This window comes from Centroberyx gerrardi, chromosome 1, assembly GCF_048128805.1.
Source record: "Centroberyx gerrardi isolate f3 chromosome 1, fCenGer3.hap1.cur.20231027, whole genome shotgun sequence".
Classification (NCBI taxonomy): Eukaryota; Metazoa; Chordata; class Actinopteri; order Beryciformes; family Berycidae; genus Centroberyx; species Centroberyx gerrardi.
In genome coordinates, this window is record NC_135997.1 from 5,495,912 (window position 1) to 5,517,238 (window position 21,327).

General features: G+C 38.9%; 1 protein-coding gene across 1 annotated transcript in view; it reads left to right on the forward strand.

Annotated features, from left to right (window-relative positions):
• The window catches only part of luzp2 (leucine zipper protein 2), a 132,733-nt gene that overhangs the window by 75,124 nt on the left and 36,282 nt on the right, over positions 1 to 21,327 (forward strand). The window contains exons 3-5 of the mRNA XM_071896172.1: positions 669 to 739; positions 3,693 to 3,774; positions 6,688 to 6,750. Of these exons, the coding sequence (XP_071752273.1) occupies positions 669 to 739; positions 3,693 to 3,774; positions 6,688 to 6,750 (216 nt within the window). The remainder of the gene's footprint in view (positions 1 to 668; positions 740 to 3,692; positions 3,775 to 6,687; positions 6,751 to 21,327) is intronic.

The following is a 21,327-nucleotide window of genomic DNA, read 5'->3' on the forward strand; positions in this document are numbered from 1 at the left end:
GGAAAAGAGTGAGATTACAAAAGAAGTGATGTGAGCCTGAAGCTGAATTGCAGTTTTTTGTGATGTTGTTTTGTATATAGGTTTCTCACTTGTTTGTTTCCACTAGTAATTTGTTGCCTGCAGTATTTCAAAACTGTAATCTCACAGAGCTGTAGCTATTTAAATCAATTTAAAGCATTTCTGAAAATGAGAAATCATATTTTTAATACAAAAATGCCGTTTGAACATTATTTATTTCACAAATTATTTCACAGAAACATTCTTTCTCAAATTATGTACTGCATATTTAGAATTGAACAACTTTCCAACCATAATATAAAAAGCATGTGTCACTTTTTCAGTTCTAATAATTTCATTAGTACTTAAAAGGAGAATCATCCTCCTTAACCACCAACCTCCATTAGGGGGCAGATGCCTTAGTTAGCATTGATGGTTTTGACTCTTTGATTCCTTCAAGAAAACTTCCAACCTTAAAAGCCTGGGTCCATTTCAAATAGCCAGAAACACGTTTACTATATGGTTCAAGGGAACTGTATATATTTGCCTTTCCCTCTCTCTCATGAGTGCTTTGAAACAACCTCTCATTTTGGAGTGAGTCAGTGAGTTATCATGTAATATGTAAATTCCTCTTTTTCCTGGAACAAAAAGTCTCTCCTACTCTCTTTTAGTCGCTGAAAAATGATGACTCAGTGGCCAAGAAGGATGTCCAGAGGATTCTGGAGCTCAGCCACAAGCAGAGGTAAAGTTAAGCATTGCACCGTCTCCATAGTAACTGATCACAGAGACCGAATAACTTACACATGGAATATTAACAATAGCTACTATTTCTACATACTAATGTAATACAAAAATGGTAGTAATTTGTGTTAAAACTTTATAAGAACCACCACTAATAAATGGTTAAATCATTAATTTATGATTAAATAATGTATACTACACCATTCACTATTGTTTAGTAAACAATCTAGAAAGTTACCTAATCCTCAATTAATTGTTACTTGACCATTAAGTTCTAATTAATACCTGTATCTTAAATAATGGTTAATTCACCATTTATTAATGCTGGTTATTGTATAAGTGTTTGCTTGTCTGCTATGCTAACCCACTCAAACAGCCACAGATGCATATGGGGCAATGTGCAAACAAAATGAAAAACCTACTACACTACAAGACAATCTGTCTGTCTCCTTTATGTTGGAAAAGGCCCACTGCATGCATCTGTGATTCAATGCTGCACCTTTTTCACAGGCAAGCTGGAAAAGTGTTTACCTAAACTGCTCCAGCAGTTAGGATTGTCCGATTAATGTTGTGTGTAATGAGTCTGTTAATGATGAGGGGTCATTTGTGGCCTTCATGCTCCCTGAAATGTCAGCTTGATTGAGGTCCAGCCTCCTGTGCGCGGTATCTTGATAGCCGATCAATAGCCCATCACCAGTCCATGACAGCTCTCACATGTCATCGAACTAAAAACCATAAAGCAGAGCCCTGGCTGAATGTTGCCTACCTAGCGTTCGAGAGCTGCAGTTTTTTTTTAGTGTTATTAATCCACCTTTTGAGTTCCATGTCTGCCAAGTGAGATTACCAGCTGACTCCATCATGGTGGGTGCAGACAGGTGATTCATTGCGAATCATTTGTTTCTGACAACTCTTAACCGTGCCTTGATTGCTTTCTGAAAATAATTTTGCTACAAAGTGTAATGCAACATAAAAAATATTTATTCGACGGACCAGCCGTAGAAGTTAGAAATGAATTTTGAGGTTACAAAATAATAACACTTTTAATTAGACTTCTCGTTAGATTTCTAACCATCTGTGATTTGCAAAACCCTGCAACCCAATTCACATTCACTTGTCATATTCTTGCTACTCTGTGCCTTCATGCTATGTCAATCTCACATTTGCTGTGCCCCTTTTTTGTCAGTTTGGGCAGTTTTGATCTTGTTTGAACAAAATGTTTCCAAGTCTTCGGATGCAGGAGATGAGAATACAAATGAAATGCCAGCACAGTGGTGGTTGGCTGGTCGCTGAGAAGCAAAATGTTTGGTCGGCTGAGCTTATGCCAAGAGACAAGACCACTGGCATGTAAAATATTGCAGTACATGACCGCAGAAAAGTGAGATCCTTCCCACACAAACGGAGAGTGTTGCAGTATTGACTTGAAGATGTTGCCCCCTGACTGCTCCTCTGGCCGAGCGTGACCAAGTCATGCGCTCTTCAACTGGAAACTCAGAGATACGCTATAGGAAACAATAAATAAATTGTTACCGTTAATTTAAAAGGGCTGCCGTGTTATGAGAATTCCACAAGGGTTTTTGTAACCACTGACCCACATCACTTGGCCACTTGATTCATAATTCAGTTTGCGTTGCCGTTATCTGTGCACAGGAGCATCAAGCAATGGTGAAATACCCTTTGCATTTTGATGCATACATTACCATTTATGTTTAAAGCATTATGAATGCAGCTCTAGTCTTCACACAGCATAAATAAAGTCAGTGTGGGGTGATGCCATGTTTCAAAAGCGTATATATCTCCATAATACATTATAGTACATACTACATGATACAGTATGTCTTCAAGATACAATCTCTTTTTTGGCTTACAGGATCTAGTACAGCATGCAGATTTTCAGCCCACTGATTTCTGGCTGCTCTTTAAGATTTTTTTTTTTTTTTTATAAAATATCTCATGTATGTTTAGTTTTGCATTTCATCTAACGCTGGCTTGCTAACAAAAAAATAACCAGCATATTCAAACTTTCTGTCTGTATTTCTACCACCACTTACCCAAAAGCATATAAAAAGCACATCCAATTACACCTACTCACTTTTTTCTGTGTGTGTGTGTGTGTGTGTGTGTGTGTGTATGGCATGTATGTATAGTTTGCTGTGCATTAATTTGAGGTTAACTGGCTGCGCTGAAGGAAACGTATGAGATTAATCAAGGTCACATTGTGTTTGAGCTTGTGTTTTGAGACGTACAGTTAGATATCGCCATATAAGAATGTGTGAAAAAAAATGCATGAATAAATTAAAATGTGTGAATGTGTAAAAAAACAAACTGAAAATGATTAAAAATGATTAACTTAAAAAATCTGCCGACAGAAAATGGCAGACAGATCAGGTAGAAACATTCTAGAATAGATTTCCTTACTCGCTCCCTGATTGGATAATCAAATAAATTAATCTGAGCATTGCCATTTGTTAACATTTGTGGTTAAAAACTTGGAGTCACAAATAGAATTGAGTTTTGTGAGAACTTTTTTCACCCACTTACAGAGGCAGATGTGCAGCTACAGACCTGCTCTCACATATTCACAAATTGTATCTCTTGTTAAAATCTGTTTTAAGCACAACTATAAATCTTTTCTTACACTTGCAAAACTTATATATATTTCATCAAATCTTTCTTACTCATTCACATTTTTGAATTTATTCATACAACTGTTGTATGAATAAATCAACACATTTGAATACAGTCATATGCAACTGTAAGTGTCAAAACATTTGTGAACACTGACCCTGATTTAAGCCTGCATAATGGATGGCGATACTTGAACAAAAAAAAAATTTATATATTAAAGAAAAAAACTCATGTGATTTCATTCAGCGGCAGTGCAGTGTGGCCTCAGTGTGGAGCGGTGGAGGAGGATGTGCTAACAGAGTGTTTCTCACTTCCTTCTCACTTGACAGAGAAGAGATGAAGTCCCTCCAGGCAGCCTTGCAGAAGCAGCTGGATGAGGCAAATGAGAGAGCGGAGAAGCAGCAGGCCACGGTGAGACAGAGCTGACCTGACCATCAACATCCGGTCTGCGCTAACCAGCCCCGTCACCTGTCACACAGGGCCCTCAGTGATCCGTGCTCATTACCCAGCAGCCAACTCTCCAGGCTCCTCGCCTCGCCACTTAATTAAAACTCTCAGATATGGCTAGAGAGAGCTTTGTGTCACTCCCCCCCCACCAAAAAAAATAGAGCACCCATGAGATGGAAGTGTGCTTTATAAGATAAAGCCCCATAGAAATAATTCATCTACTATAACCCCTAATATTAGGCTGGATAAAGGCGTTATGACCGGATAATTTCAGAGCAAGCATTGATTAAACAAACTCAGAAATACTTTGAATGTAAAGGCCACCTTTCTGTTTTGCAGTCTTATGAGAATGCGTTGCTTTTCCCCAGAACTGAAGGCTAGTACAATACATTTTGCCCAACTCTGTATGCAGCTCATTGTAACTCATCCTCCAAGCACCAAACGTTGTTTTTTTCCTACCCAATAGACTGTCACTCTAACTCTAATTAAATTCCATCCACACGGATGTTTTTACAAACACTATCTGGCAACTCCAATAGCAAAATAAATCACAAATTAAAGTAAAAAGAGCAGAGTTGCATTAGCCTAAAAAATAAGATTGCTTTCTAAGAACATTACAGTATAAAATGTACCACTGCTAAAAATTGGTAAATGTTTGGAGGACAAACTTTTATATCTCTATGCTGCCATTATAAAGTGAACTCCACTAGCCTCTTACCCCGCTGCCGTAATCATCGTATTTGAGCCTCAGCCTCAGCTTTCCGGTGTAAACAGACTCTCACTCGTGTTGTGTTCCAGCAGAGGTTGTGTGCCACGTTTGTGTCCCCAGACAACGCTGAGAGATGGCCTCTTGTTCCCCCACCAAACTCCTTATCAACAAATCAGCAGGATGCCTAATTAGCTGCTCAGACAGCCGGCCGTGGAATGCTTTTGAGATGTTCAATATATGCTAATAAAAAACTCCGGCCTCTTACGCACAGTCTGGAGGCTTAATGCCCACTGTGACATTAAGTTCAACATTCAAATCATCACCGCGCCGCGAGAGAAACAACAGTACAGGAACATTCCATGTGACATTCTTGCCATTTTCCTAAGAACAGTGACAAATCCCTGTCGCAGGGTCTTATGGTTTGGTTTGACATTTATGTTCTTATAAATGGTATTTATCACCCCCACTGAGATGCAGGTTTGAAAGGAACATCTTCTGCAGCATGCGACACACAGACAGACAATAGAAGTAGGAACTTCGGCTTTTTTTTTTTCTTTTTTTTTTTACTTTTTTTGCTTAATGCTGAATTACTAGAAGTCATAGAGGTAGTGTGTTTCAAATTTTGGGCAAAATTATCTTCATTTAGCATAAATAATAATATGGGGTAGTTGTAATTGTTGATTTCAGATGATTTAATGTTGTTTGATTTGATTTTACATACATATACAAATATATAATGTAATGCACCTGGTTTGACCAAAGTGATTGGATATGATTTATGGTGCATGCTATCGTTGCCCCTATGACTATGTTTCCTTTAGCATTATATTTTGGGTAGATTTTACTGATGCCTGACAGGCAGTTATTACAGAAGCAGATTATGCAGAGATACCTACCTGTCTCAATCTCAGCTCATGCTGTTTCACATTTCCCTGCTCACTTTCCTGTCTTTCTTTATATTTCACAATTTATATGGAGCATGGATCGCCCTCTTTGTAACTCAGAACTACATGAGAATAATAAATAGGATAGTTGCATGCAGTACGCAACATTTACACTTATTGCTAATGTATAGACGCTAGTTTCATTTTCCTCCTCCCTTTTTACACTCCCAACTCAAAATCTGAACATTGCACCATGCAGGGTGTTTTTTTTCTTTTTTTTTTAGCATTCCCGGGGGCAATGGCAGTGACTGAAAGGCTCAAACATGAACTTTGATGTTATCATGCCCTGCTTGGGGATGTGAGTCAACTGGTGAGGTCTGGTTTACAGTCCCCCGGGTGCCTACCTGGTATGAGGTCACCAGCACCATGAATCTTTTCCTCTTTGTCCTCGGGACTATCTTGATGACCTCTCTCAAGGACAGCCCATGCATTGAAACTGTCTTTTCAGAATGAAAAACAGAAAGAGAGGAGAAACCCTGACCTATCTCTCTTCCTCACAGAACTCATTCTTTTAGATATAGCCCATGGCAGCAGTTTGCCATCTGCAGTTGGTATTTGAGCCCCTGACTGGCTGCTAAACACAAGCCACGAGGGAGGGCTGCACTACCAAGACATGCTGAGCTCATGATAAAAGGATTGTGATAAACAAAGATATCACTCTGACACGATAAGCATATGGGCTATTAAATCAGGCACACAGTGGAAAATAGGCAGTCGTTCACTGCAGGAATAAACGCCTCGGCGCATCGTATGTGGTGCAATCCAAGATGTCATGGATGGAACGTTTTCTGGAAACTTATTGTGCCAAACTTTGTTAGGCAGCAGAGAATCGTAATATTTGACATTGGTTTTATCTGTGTTAAAAATCGTTCAACCCTTGAGGAGTGGCCAGCTGAAAAGTGAAAATGTGGAATCAAACTTTATTATATTAAGGCGATACTTTGTGCTTCTGTCTGTTTATAAGACACAACATTTATTTATGGTAGGACCTTCAAGTGTATGATATTTAATATGTTGAGATACCTACCAACATTGGCCATTTTGGTTACTTTGAAGACTATGAATCAAATGCTGACATTGTTGCCAGTAGTTATTGTTGCTAGTTAGCTACATTGGCATAATCACATTTATATATAACCCTCAATAGTCTAATGAATCTGAAAAGCTGACTGTGAGGGTGCATTTTCAGTGTGATTATCATTTATTTTGTCTTTCTGTCTTTAGATCAAATTTCTTAAGATGGAGATGGAGAAAAAAACTAAAATCATCAAGGATTTACAGCAAGAGGTGAGTATGACTTAGGGCTGGTTTACATTACACTACATTACAAACTGCTGCATTAATCCTTATTAATCCCCAATCTATGTCTTCATGAGGTATTCATGTAACCCTCAGGACAAATCCACCATTGGATTCTCTCACACTGTTGGATTGCATCAATTTGTGATGATTCAGTGCATTCCAGGAGTTATTCTGTGATGAAGTGTTGTAATTTCCCTCAACCTGCCTCATCTACTTCTACTTCAGTTAGAGATTTCTTACATTTCCCAGAATGCCTTTTGACAACCCCCCAGAGAAGGGGCGTGAACTTGCTGCTTTCAGTCATAGGTGGGCATAGCCAGCTAACCAACTTGTGAACATTGGGGTGTGTCTGTGATTGCGGCCCTTACTCAAAATGTCCTGTGGCTGCATTGCATTCTGGTCTATTGAGGCTACTGTCAGTGGAGAAATTGGTCTCTCTGCCTCTTCTATGATGGATTTCTTCCTGTATGAGTGTTGAAAGTCGGTGCAAAATAGTATAGAAAGAAGCCCTTGCTTTTTTTATTCTGTGGGGCTGACAGCAAAACTTGAAGTTTACCGCTGTTTTAAATAGCTGAAAAATGTTCTGCTATCAAATTCCATATAGCTGCACTGGAAATATCTCGATGTGCATGTTGTCTATGTTTGGCAAGTATTCTGTGGAATAAGAAAAATACACCACCAAACAACAAAATGGACCCAGAAATGCAAGGTACATCTCCCAATAACTGTTTTTTTAAACTGTGTTAAAGTGTTTTAGGGTGGATTTTTCCTTAAATGTTATTTAGAGTGGTTTGTCTGTCAGTGAAGTGACTTGGAAATAGAGGCACGAACAAGGATGTCAAAATAAAAGTTCTCCTAACCAATTGGGTGTTAAATTAAATTAAATCCTGCAGCACTAGCTACCTCGTTGACCTTAGCCAATCACAGATACATTAAAAGTCCTTTACTCATTCCAACTGTAAATGAAGAGAGAGCCGGCTGCAGAAAGTCATAAGAGATGTTACTCGAGACAATTTTCACGCTCAGATTCACTAACTAGGTTCTCAATACAGGGAGGACTGTATGTGACTATACACTGGCATATGGTGCAGCTTACATTCCCCATAATGTTATGGCCTAATAAATAAATCTGGCCTATGACATTCGTCACATCATCCTCTCACAATCTGCCACCTTCCCTATATTCCTCTGCTGTTGCATTTAAGGACATTTATAAAAACTTACAATGCACTCATAAATGGTTACTTTTCATTGAACATATTGCTTCATGAACATAGTTATAATAGCACATGATACCTCATTGTGTTTTGTAGCACTTTTTAAAATCTTTTTTATGCTTAAATGATAAGACAGGTCATAATACGACACACATTTTCATGTTACTGCTTACAGTGTAATGCCACACTAGGTACAGAGTAAACGCTTTGTTTTGGACTGTGAGCTTCAGGAGGACTACTTATATGAAGTTACATAAATCATGAAATTGTTCACCAACTTTTGCTCACTGCAGTGGTGAGAAAACTGACTTTCAGCCAGATGTTCCCAATTAATTTGGGATGAATTTGAGCTAAATTCGGCAAGCTTCTACCGCTCTTCAGTAACAGGGTGTCAAGTGTTTCAAACAAAGAACTGAACATTGATATAATGACATGGATTTGCATGTCATTACTGACTCAAAAGCAGTGATGCAAAATCTCACAGCTTACAGTCAAACAGAAATGATGTGGTGTTTCCACTGTTTCCACTATAGAACAACAGGTAGGCCCATAAGGCTTTAATAAATAAGCCATTTTGACAGGTTTGTATACATATGTAAACAGAAGAGGTGACGTCAAATTGTCGTGTATTCATGTAAACTGAATAATGGAACTGGAATAAACTAAGTAAGTGTAAGGAGGCAAGTTATTTTTCTCACAGCGCAATATGTGTTCATCAGGAGCCGAATTCAGGTCAGTCAGTCTATCAGCCAGTCAAACGGCACTCCCTAACCACATATTAACCCTTGTGTGGTATTCAGGTCAAAATGACCCATTTAAAATTTTTACTATAAGAAAAATGATGCAGTGAATTCTTTTTTTAACCTAAAACTCCATGGCCTTAGCTTATTTTCTGTGAAGAACATGTGAAAGAACACATTTGTTTGGTGTACTCAATTTGACAATTCAAGTCAATTTGACCCGAGAGTAATGAAAGGGTGGAAACACACACAGACACACACACGCACACACACACACACACACACACCTGCCATAAGGTTGCAACACTTATATATTCCAAGCACCAAGAACCCTCTGCTCCCGCTTTCCTGCCCTCTTCACCCTCAGTAGTGTGGTAACCTGCACAATGTTATTCCAAAACATTCTAAATATTCAAAATTGTCTCGCACTGTACCTCTCATACTTGCAAACAGATAAATAGCTCTGCATCACAGTGTGTGGGTCACTTCCACATATCAATATGATCAGAAGAATCTCTACTCAGAGGGCCTTGGAGCAAGTTGGAATACTTGCACAGAAAGAAACAAATAGTGATGTGGAAGATGAAGTTTGGTTTAGTGTCAGAATACGAGGATAATATAGAAATCAATTCTGAGATAAAGATAAATATGATTTGTGCCACCCATGTCTATTATAGTGGATTTTTTTACATAAGTCACAGCTTTATTACAAACAAGCACAGATCCTGTACAGATCCATGGCGCGTGTGTTCAATTCTCTGCACTGAAGCACTGCGACGCGGTTAAATTACCTAATTCCACTAACGTTACTTAAATACCACAAGACGACATCACCTACCGTTAAAGTTTGTAGGGCAGCGAAGACGAGTTACTGTCTGTAAATCCCTGTTACTGACTGGGGAATGTTAAGTTTCACTTTTGTTTTCACATCAGGAGACTCTGTGGATTGAGTTCAGCTGCCGGTCTGCTGTCTGTACATCTCCAAATGACAGACATGACGTGATGCACACATCAGGCGCATTAGAGATCGATTTAGATACATTTATACATACTGTGAGCCACTTTTGATTTTGTGCCTCTGGATGGGAAACACTGCATCTCACAGTCAAAAACGGCCTCTAGAGGCCATCTGACAAAGCGCATCATCTCACTAAGTGTTACCTGACTGACTGACTGACTGACTGACTGACTGACTGACCTGAATTTGGCTCGTGATGCCCTCGGCTGTGCCGTGGGAAATACGAATGCCACTTCCATTGCTAAATGTGATTTAGCAGAGGTAAATGACAAACATTAACCCCATATGTTATCTATATTGTTTGGAATTGAGACAACATATGTTAAGTATTTTCCAAAAAATCCCAATAATGTCCTGGTTCAATTTGACCCAGCGAACCTTACCAAAATGTCAAAAAGTAAACATAACACAGATGCTTGTTCGCCTGGTGTAGAGTCTAGTTTTGCAACTGCAGTGGCCAATCTGTGTGCCGAAAAATATTTTAGTTACAACTAGATTGAGCTAGTGAAGCAGTTTTTTGTGCAAGAATTCTGGAATTTATTAAGTTTGTCCAATTTTAACAAAATGTCTCCCACCATGTATTAGGTGATGCTCGCTCGACCAGTGTTCGTATCACAATGTGTGTTTGTAACTGTGGTGACAAAAAATATTTTTGCTGGTGAAGATTCTCGTTACAACTAGATTGAGCTAGCAAAGCATTTCTTTGTGTAATTGGTGTGGAATGTATTACGTTTGGGGATGCTAACGAACCATTTTGGCTAACAGGCTACTATGATAATGAAAGACAGTGAATCTACCGGAGCGTAGCTGTAGAATAGAGTGGATCTATTCTATTTTTACAATACATTAAGTGAATGATGTGGATATCCTGATTATTTCAGGACTGTAGTAACTTCAATTATAGAAACAGTTGATGTTGCACATGTGCTGTGGGACTGGACAGCATCTGGACTTGTCTGTGTATTTGTTTACATATAATGTAATATAATGTAATGTAATATAATACTCCCATGCTCTAAACAAGTAGATAGAGGCATTCCTCTTCTGTTTTGTCCTTTGTGCCGTCCTGCATATTTCCGTCAAAAGTACCCGACCCGGGGACAAATACAATAAACACATAGAAAGCAAAACATACAATAAACCAAGAGATAAGGAAAGGTTACACCAACATTTTCCCACTGACTTTCTTCTCCTCTCCTCTCAGTCGGCATACATTAGCCTCTCTCCACCTGTTTGACACCCTTGATAATTGGCTTCTGACTGGTTCACAACTTGGCAGGTCAACAGCTCAACATCTCCTGTACATGCGTATTTCACACACTTTCTCCGAAAGATGTGTATCTGTGTAACCAGTTTAGATATTGCACATGTTCAAATCACAATTTAAAGTTTAATTTGATTAATCCTGCAGCCCTTATGCATATACATGTTCTAGTTTTGGACCATTCGGGCATACTAATTGTGAAACTAGAAAAAGATTGTAAGTAAAGGGATGTAACAATATGCAATTAAAAAGCCGTGAGAAGTAGAGAAATGCCCCAAGGAGGTTAGAAAACATTCAGTGGCATCATTAGCTTTTTTTTTTAGCCAACAGGGGGCTTTTGTATGAATGTTAGATATAGGCTTTGTTCTTACATGCTTAACTCTATAGGGGATACTCAGAGGCAAATGTAGAGACACTTCCATAATCAATCCAGTGTTTTTCACAGTAGGGGGTTGCACATGTTAGCATGCTACTGTGCAGCAGATTGGTTTAAATTACTAAATGACCATGAAGGAGACCGTGATTTGACTTTATAATGACCAATTAGAGACTCCTCTTCTCTTAAACAGCAACTTGATTCGGTAATAGAACAAGTATTGAAGCAATGACAAAGAGGCATGGACATTATCCTTGTTATATTGTTGGTCAATTAGTAAAGCACTCTATATGGATTTATGTTTTTCTGAAACCTCAACATTTTATGATCCCAGGCAAAAAAGATAGATTTGCAGATATTTCTTTCTAAGTAACAGACCTCCTGCTGCTATGTACAAGCTCATTACCATAAGGCACTCAGTGATGTAAACAGTAATCCAAAACAAAGAGCTGGTAAATAGCATTGCCACACTTTGACCTGCATGAGAGTCTGTTGAATAGTAATTTAGAGAGCTTCAAAACATTAACAATAGTTTTTGCAAGAAAAACTGCTTTTGCACAACCAACTGAAGCTGTATTTGAGGCGAGCCACTGAGATTTATTTCACTGGCAGTAGGACTAGGCAAAGCGCTGCCATACAAACTGAAATCACATTTTGTAGACCCATTGCTCCCCTATCATTTGAGTTTTGTAGCATTGACATTTTGAGGTTTGGCTTTTTACTGTTCCAGATCTATCCTGGAAAAGGGGCCTCTCTAGATTTGAGGGCCTTTGTAATCAGATACAGCGGGGTCATCTGTGGTCAATAGAAGTCTGGGAACTTCTCTGACATCTGTGAAGCCCTGACATTTAAGTCGAGGCTACATCGAGGGAATCAGGAGAAATATTCCCCTGCATCTATAATGCCCGTGTGCGTTTCAGAAGATTCCACCGTAGCAAAAACCCAAAGGTCAAAACTGTTTCAGCATTATCATTTTACTATCTCAGAGTCCACTCTCATCAGCTTTATGGTACGCCCTCGACTCTGCTGAGGTTAGGTGGACCCACTCTGACAAAATGATCACATAATGGCGAAGACCACTGACACTAACGTTCAGGGTTAAAAGCAAATTGTAAAATAATAATCTATAAAAATTGCTTTGGTGTTAGTAACATAATCTATAACATGATTAAGAATCGCTAAAGTGGTTATTAAAACATTTACAGTGGGAATATGTTCTTCAGGTTCTGGTATAATTAATTAAATGTCATCTATGTAGAAAGCTCGGCGGTGTCTTTTTCCTCTAATTCTCCTATTATCATGCATACTAACTGACACAGAGAGAAGTTCAAGATCAATATGCAAATGCAGCAGAGATAGCGGACTACCCTGCCACTTGCTTCGGTCCAAACTGCAGGAGAAGCTGCTGCGCTGATTTCTTAACACGTCTAGTCCTAAACTGATTTATAGATAAACACAGTCAATACCACAAAGATCAAAAGCACAGCTGTGCAATAAATAAGCGCTCCAATTTATCTGGTTATGCTTTGAGACCCTTCTAGTCTTCGTGTTAACTCGCTGTAAGGAATTGTTATGGGAGCTGAAAAAATACTTCTCAATGGCACATGAGGAACAAAATAAAAACGCTCTACCAAGAATTATGGACACTGTCTTGGTGCCCACATTTAAAAGTAACATTAAGGGTCTCAAAGGTGCTGCTATAGCTTCAACCTTGTTTTTCTTCAGTGGTAGCAATAATTGTATTTTTTGAAGGAGTGTAACCCGTGTTGTCTAACACATGTAACATAAAATATTTACAGCCTAGTCTGTATAGGGTTGTCTCTATTTTGCTGACAAATAAATTGGGATAACAGCATCACTCTATAAATACAGTAACTACATGTAGACCGTATGAGCTGATTTGCCATCAGGTTTCATTATCTTGCCTCTCTATTATTTGCCAGTCGACCATAAAGGAAATCAAAAATTGTGCACATTTTCAAAGCCAAAATGGAAAAAATTATCCAAATTGCCAAACAAAAGCAGAAGAATATTGTCGATATCACAAGCATGTATTATAGACCGTTTAGTTTCAACTGTATGTGAAATACAGTCAGCCATCGCGTTTCTTGCACAAATAAGTGGTGATTGCATTGCAGTCAGCACTAAGTCGTCGTCTTGTCAGGTTGCAAGTCAAGATACAGTGCACTCCTTTCCATTTAGTAGAAGCTGTAATAAAAAGGATTATTTCCTCTTTTGACAAAAAAATCTTGAATATTAACATGAGGGAAAGAGCAGATATTTTCATTTCTCTGTTTCTTTTGTGATGTTGATGAGTCTAGGGATATGTTTGATATTAGATGCTATCTGATCTATTGTTTGATTTCTATTGTGTTTCTCTGGTCATGTAAAGCTCTGTTAGAGTAAACCAGAGTTTTTATACTCTTTGATACATCTGAATGGAGCAGAGTTTGCAACATTTTTCAAACCTAACGATGGCCTTTGTTTACACCAGTCTCTCACTGCATTAGTTTCTAAAATCTGTTTTCATGCTGCACATCAGTGTAAATTGTGTTGTAGTGTCAGCAGGGAAGCTTTATGGCTGCAATTCACTGTAAAGTCATTATCAATGATTTGCTTTCAGGGCATATTATGAGTATTTTGAGGGAGAATGATTTACAGATTGACTGGGATCCTGCTGGGATTCATCAGCTTCTCACGGAGCATTGTAATAGACAGCTTTGCCACACGCTTTGCCTTCTCTCTGCTGATGCTGATGTTTTCAGTCTGAAATGGCTTCCTGTCATTGTCTTCTTCCTTTTCATTTTTCCTGATGTAATTTCACTGGCTAACCAGCAGTAAAATCATGCGTGAGACATCATCTCTATGTGATGCTCTCACCTGGAAAAAGTAGGCAATGGAATGGAAACTGCGTCATTACACTTGATGTGTATGGTGTGACGTGATATGAACATGACAGAGACAAAGTAAAAAGACTCATGGAAGTTAACAGAAGGTTAATATTGTGGTCTAGCAAGCTATGCAGTTTTTGATTGTTTTTCATTAGGATCAACATTGATTGATGCCATAGAGACACATTAGGCGTCTCTGTGATCCTCAGAAAATTGAAACCACAAAAGGAAAAAAGAAAAACAAAAGATGTAATGAGTAATCTTGACTAAAAAGATATCTATTTTCAGTGAAGTCAAGTCATATTTATTATTTATTCATAATTTTGCACAATTTTAACAAAACAGGTTTGTCACAAAGTGCTTTACACAGCAACAAAGGATATTAACACAGATAAAACGAGAGAAGAAATTGCATAATGTGCAAATGCAAATGTGTGCAGAGAGAGAGAGAGAGAGAGAGAGAGAGAGAGAGAGAGAGAGAGAGAGAGAGAGAGAGAGAGAGAGAGGGGGGCACTGGGGCAGCACCGGGGCATTCTGCAGGAACAACTCCACTGGATGTTGAGATTGAAATTAAATTACTCCAGTAATGTAATGTACCCATCCTTCCATGACTTTCTTTAATATTTGGGCTTTAAATGCCTGAATTATTAGAATTGTAAAAAAAAAATGACTTTGAAAATTAATAGCTTTGAGAAGTTTCTCCACACCAAATACAATGAGCTGCATTGCGTTATTGTGAATGGCTTTCCTGCTCCTCCACCAGCATACTGCTCCACAACTGAATGACCACTGGATTTACCCATTGAGACTCTCAACACGGCCAACACTATCAAAATTAATTTCACACACATGATTACTCCCACGCATTAAGAGCAAAATCGTACTGATAGTAATGAAGGCTCAAGTGAAAAGGGGTGAGATGAGAAATGGCATGGGATAGCGTTTGTTTGTACTGAACAGACAGGCGATGTGCAGCCTGAACAATTGCTTTCACAGAGCAGAGACAACAGGCCCGACTTGTTGCGCAAAAACAAAAACAAAAACTGGTGGTTGACTTGACAGCCTTCTTTGTCTGTGCAATTTGGACATGTTGACACACGATGCACCCGTCACTCCAGGGAACAGCGTCAGCTCCAGATGTACAAGAAATAACTGAACTAAGCCTAAATAACTAAGTGCAGCCTGTGGAAACTGCAGAAAATGCAGCTGATTTGTGTGCGAAGCTTCTCACACAAATGTCTGAAGCTGCCTGTTGAGTGTGGCTGGGGGAATGTCAATCTCTTCTTCTTAGACTCATTCTATATTAGTATGAATCTAGTGATTCAATACAGGAAAGATGTGTTTGGGCAGGTCAACGATTCAATGCAATTACTTTGAATTTTGATTTGATCAGATTAAAATGTAAAGCATCCAAATTGAACCACTGAGGAAGTGACAGTGTTTTTGTAAATAGCAGGTTGTGCTAGACTGCAGTGCATAAAATGAAATGGCAGGACACAATTGCCTATAATTTTTTTTGTATGCGGTTGACATTGCAATGTTTGGTTTGGTGTAAGACATCAACTCAAATGTATTACTCAATAAGTGCATGTGTATTAAGCATGAAAAAGCTGAGAACATTATCACGAGAACCAAAGTCTACAGAGTCGAATGCGTGTATACAATATTTTTGAGCAAATCATTTTCAAGTTGGATAGGTACCAAATCAGCAATGATATGTACTAAATGAACTGGCAAGCCATTCTAAAACGCACATTACAATGTTGTTGACACAAATTTCCCCTCCATGAATAGGGTTATGTAACAATACCAAGAATTAGATGCGCCATCGATTAAGTTTAGGCAAGTAGGACAACTTTGGTTATGGTTAGGGTTAAGGTTACAGTTTGGTTTAGGCAACTAAAACTTTGGATAGGGAAAGGTTTTTGGTCATGGTTAAATAAAAACAGTCTAATAATGAAAACTTTACTAAGAGTATAAAACTTTTTGGCATGAATTGGGAATTGAACCCAGGTCGTCGGAGTTGAAGACAAATGTTTCCGTCCATCCACCACCCTAACTCCAACGCCGTTACTTTTCATTGTGTTTGTTCAGTGACACAGACCACTACCTGTTTCTAGTCGTGGGAAAACGTATTTTCTAAAATTTCCTGGGACCAGGCTCCCAAAGGAACTGGTCACAGCACTTCCCCCACACAGCGTCGATCCTCCCTGCGCTCAGAGCCGAGGGAGACCAGGACAGCTTGTCAGCAGATCCTTGGTCTCGCTATAGCGAACACACAAGACTTCCATCTCATTGGACAGCTGCTGTCCAATCAACTGAAGCCCGGGGGTGAGCCAATGGGTGAAGAGACAGGACCCGTCAACAAGCTCTCCCTCTCTTTCTTCTCAATCGGTGTAGCAAATATATTCGTATGTATCTCTGGCGACTTTTTGAGCAGCCAATAGCTACTTTCCACAGTTAAAGGATAAGGCTGGTGTTTTTTAATGCATTGCTTACCGTCAACAAATCCTATGAAAATAACAAAATCAACAATGATTTTGTTTTGCCAACAAGTCTCGTCCATGTAGCCGGTGCCCAATGCAGCCATGTCCCAGCAGCCATAGAACTCCATTGTATTAAAAAAATGATTAAAAACACGTCAGAGCCATGCCGTTGCTCTGGACAACATATTTCATCATCACGATGTACCGGGCCGGCCGACTTTTTCCTCAAACAACTTAATAAGCCGGCTGTAAACACTTTGCGATCTCAGGAAAGTAGTTCCGTAGCACCAAAAATAGTCCCCGGCGTAATGAATAATTTGTTCCATTTGAATTTGATTTGGTAATAACTACAACAGCCTGACTTTTCATGGTAACAGTTAGTGATTTTTAAAATGTAAACTATGTCTTTGTGAGCTGTATTTCAAGGTTTTTAGCTTACAATTGGAGCCAATGACTTCTGGGTTGATGGCTAAAAACGATACGTGGGAAGTCAGAAAGTAACGGGAGTAGAGCAAACGCATTGTTGATTTTGTTATTTTCATAGGATTTGTTGACGGTAAGCAATGCATTAAAAAACACCAGCCTTATCCTTTAAGAAGGGATGGGACGGAAGAGAAAGGATGGCCGGTATTGTTGGATTTAACGTACCTGTAGATTACAAGCCGCTTTAAATAAATGAGTCTAAAGTCGGGGCGAAAATACTAAGCCAGTGTCTGATTCCCTGACATTGACAGGAGGCTTGTTCCAAACGGAGGGGCAGCGCAACCTCGTCCCCCAGCGCTGCAGAGGTTCATTGCAGTAATCAATTCTGGAAGAAACAAAAGCATGGGTAAATTAATCTTGGTTTGTAAAGTAGGGGACTAAGGGCCTAACTCTGGAGATATTTCTAAGGTGAATATATTCCGGTTTGGATATTTCCTCACAGTGATAAACTGAAAGTCGGGATCACGAAGAACACCGAGATTTTTTGCCAGATTCCTTTGGGTGAACTCTGAAGTCAAACACATTAACTGAGAGGTCTGGTAAGTGACTTAATTCTCTGCTGCTTAGGGCAAAATGGACAGTTCTATTTTTGTTTTCCATTGTCTGGGCACAGAGGAGAAGAAAGGTTTTGTCATCCATCTTTTCATGTTTAAAATACAAGGTTGATTTTTTTTTTTTTTTAGCTGTGTTATTGCTATCTGGAATTGGTAGTGGGCTGCTGGGGGTATAACGTTTTGCAGTATGGAAGATTGGAAATTGGTCGTAAATTTTCAGGATCCAGAGATTTCATAACTGATTTTTCGAATGAATCAAGAGCAATGACAGAAGAAAGATAACAGTGAGTAGTGAATCATTTCGTGGGGAAGGGGTTCAAAGGGAAAGTGGAGGGTTTAGATGCCAGGACCAGCTTGGAGAATTCCTGCAGTGGATTGGAAGGAAAATGTTTGAGACTTTCTCGTGTGGGTCAGGATGCAAACTGTGTCATCTACAGCAGAGTGTGCAGCATTGGACTTCTGAAATCAGATATTTCCTGTTGTATTTTGTTGATTTATTATCAACAGGGCTGCTTAGGCGATGGAGAGAGTCGGGGAGAGCAAAGTTGTGAGCCGTTCCAGACTTAATTGGCTGTCTTTGTGTTGTTTTCGAATTAGAACTGATAAAGTGTGTCACATCGAGATAAAAATTCCTAACCTAAAGCTAGGCAATTGCCAGAGATAGTCAAGCCTTTGATATTAAAACGGTTTGAGAGGACTAAATATAAGGTGTGCTATAGGCTCCTGACAGTGAGTCTGTCCAGAAACACATTGGGTAAAACCAGCAGAATCTGTGAGAGAAACAAAGGCCCTTTAGACAGCATCATCAGGTTTCTCAATTTGTATATTAAAATCATGAAGCACAGCAATTCTGCCATAGTTTGTCTATAATGAAATCTGCAAATTGTTGAATAAAAGGGGATTAAAAACCAGGAAGTCTATAAATACTAATCAAGTCAAAGGATCCTGGATTGCCTGCTGTCTGGTTGGAGTGCAACTGTATTGCCAGGAGGGGAAGCTATGGCTAGTTTTAGGCATAATGCTTCATTTCAAATCATATTTTAATGCTATTCCCCTTATCTTTCTCGGATTCTTGTGGGGCACGGTGGCACGAAAACCCAGGAGGAGACGCCCCATTAAAAGGAATGAGTTTGTAACGTTTAAGCCAGGTTTCAGTCAGTGCTAAGGAATTTAATTTATTATATGGAGCTTAAGATCGTTTTTCTTTCTTCATTTGTAAGAGTATAAAGAATTACTGTGGGACTTTGGAGCGGCACGTAGAGCTGAAGGCAGAGAGGCAGACTAAAAAAAAAAACCCAAAAAGTTGTTGGTTCAATTGCCAGCACCAGCAGGAGAGTGTGTTCCAACTGTGAGCCAGAGGGTGGCTGGTATTAAATCTGCAGTTCCCACCAACACTGCCAAAGTGCTGTGATATGCAAAAAGACAAATTGCAGTTGCCTTCTGTGAAATTGCCAATACAGCAATCTTCTTTTATTTACAGGTAATATTGCTCAATTTCAGAATTCTCATATATTATTTTTACAGCCTAGGATATTCCAATTAGTTTGTGACCATAAACAATTTTCTCACAACACTAGAAATCAGAGAAGCAAGTCTCTAATCTGTTGTCATACTGATGTACAGCCTGGGGATGCTCCATTTAAAATGAACTGTTTCATGCAAAATATCATCATATAAAGCAATCTATCTGCTCCAAAGTGTAGCCTAACATACATAGAAACAGGATGCTGTCACAGGCAACGTTTCCATCTTTTGTAATTCATTTTTATGTAGCTTCACACGTGACTTTATAATCTACAGGATGGAACAAACTCCTTTTTCTTGTTTCTGGCTAATGGCAGCAATCACTATTACAGCCTGAAATGCCCTAAAGCATAGAGACACTGTTTTCAAAGTTGAAATTCAGTGGTATTCCCCTTAAAGCAGCAGTCGCTGTACATTATTTATTAAGACTACATAATATTCATTGCAGTAGTATTTATCTTAATCACAACAGGATTGGAACTTCATCAAGAGGCTATATAGTCCATTGTTTACACAGTAGGAAGTCAGAGCCAATATGTCATTTTTGGAGATTTTGTGCATCTTGCAGGTAATATTCATGTAAAGATATTCCTTACTACTGAGGTTCAAGGAATTCCATACTAGAAACCATGCAGTAGTAAAATAATATAGTTTTATCAAGGTTATATATAACATATAACAATTTGAAATATGAATTATATATAATAATATAAATTCTATATAACAACAAGGTTATACATAACACCTAGCAGAATTGTTGTATATTTCAATAACTGAGTAAAGGTGCCAGGCGAAATGCAATCTTTAGTTGCTGTAAGATCTAAAGGACAACTGAAATCAATACTACCTTGATAAACAAACCATTTTCATAGTCCATTTCAAACAATTGGTTGCTTGTTTTTCCCATTGTTTTTAATCATTTTTAGAGAATTATCATAGAAATATTATGAGGTGCCAAACAAGTGTTATAGGGGCGTAAAAGGGGGCCAGGCTTATTATTGGACAGAAAAATAGCAGATATTAACAGCATTGCACACTTTAAAAAATGTTCAGCATTGTTTCAGATAGCCATAAATATATAAGCCAATCAATATATGACGCAATAAATCAGTCAAAAAATAACCAATTGCCTATGAATGGTGTTGGTGGGCCACTATATTTCGACTTACAGCCTGATTTATTGAGGACTGCAATGGTCCAAAGTTGTCATTTTTATACTGTTGCATTTTACAAGTCACCAGAGCAGATTGAGTCATAGCGACCCTCATCTCTGCAGTGAAAGCGAAATAACAATCAGCAACAAAGCGCCCTCGCCACCAATGCGGTACTCCTTTCTGAGCTTTGCATCGACTTGAAGTGGAAAAAATACTTCCTCGCCTGCAAAGTGCGGGCTGTCTGTCTAGGTAACTCACCCACCTGCTGACAACTCCTGCATTTATGCATAAGTCTTAGTCTCTCTTCTACAAGTAAGATTAAATTTCTGTCACTCTCCGCATTGTCTTGCACTTAAGTCTAAATTTTCACTCTGCGTGGCTTTATACATGCTGGCACAGAACCCATATCATAGAAACTTGTTTGAGAGCGGTAAAGACAGGCATGGTCTGTTCAAAGCGCTGGTGTCATGCTGTCACTTAGCAGCATTGCTTTATTCCTCACAACCTGTCATGGATATTGATTTCTGGCCCTCGGCTTCCAGACAAGTGACCAGTTTTCTGTGTTATTCAGCTGTGACACTATAAACTGGAAGGTCTATTTTTACAGAAATACGTCCAAGTGCTTCAGACTGATGACGGCCATGAATACAGTAGATTCCTTCAAGACGTTAAGAAGATCACATTTTATTTTGATGTTGATTTTATGATGCCAGTGGAGCCAGAGGCCGTCTTCACAAACACTGTGGCTTTACAGCGGGGCTGAAATTTGAAGACGTCGTGACACCGTGGGACAGTGATTTGGACGTGACTTTGGAGAAAGAGGTTTTCAGACCAGAAAAGCAGAGTTAGCAGTGA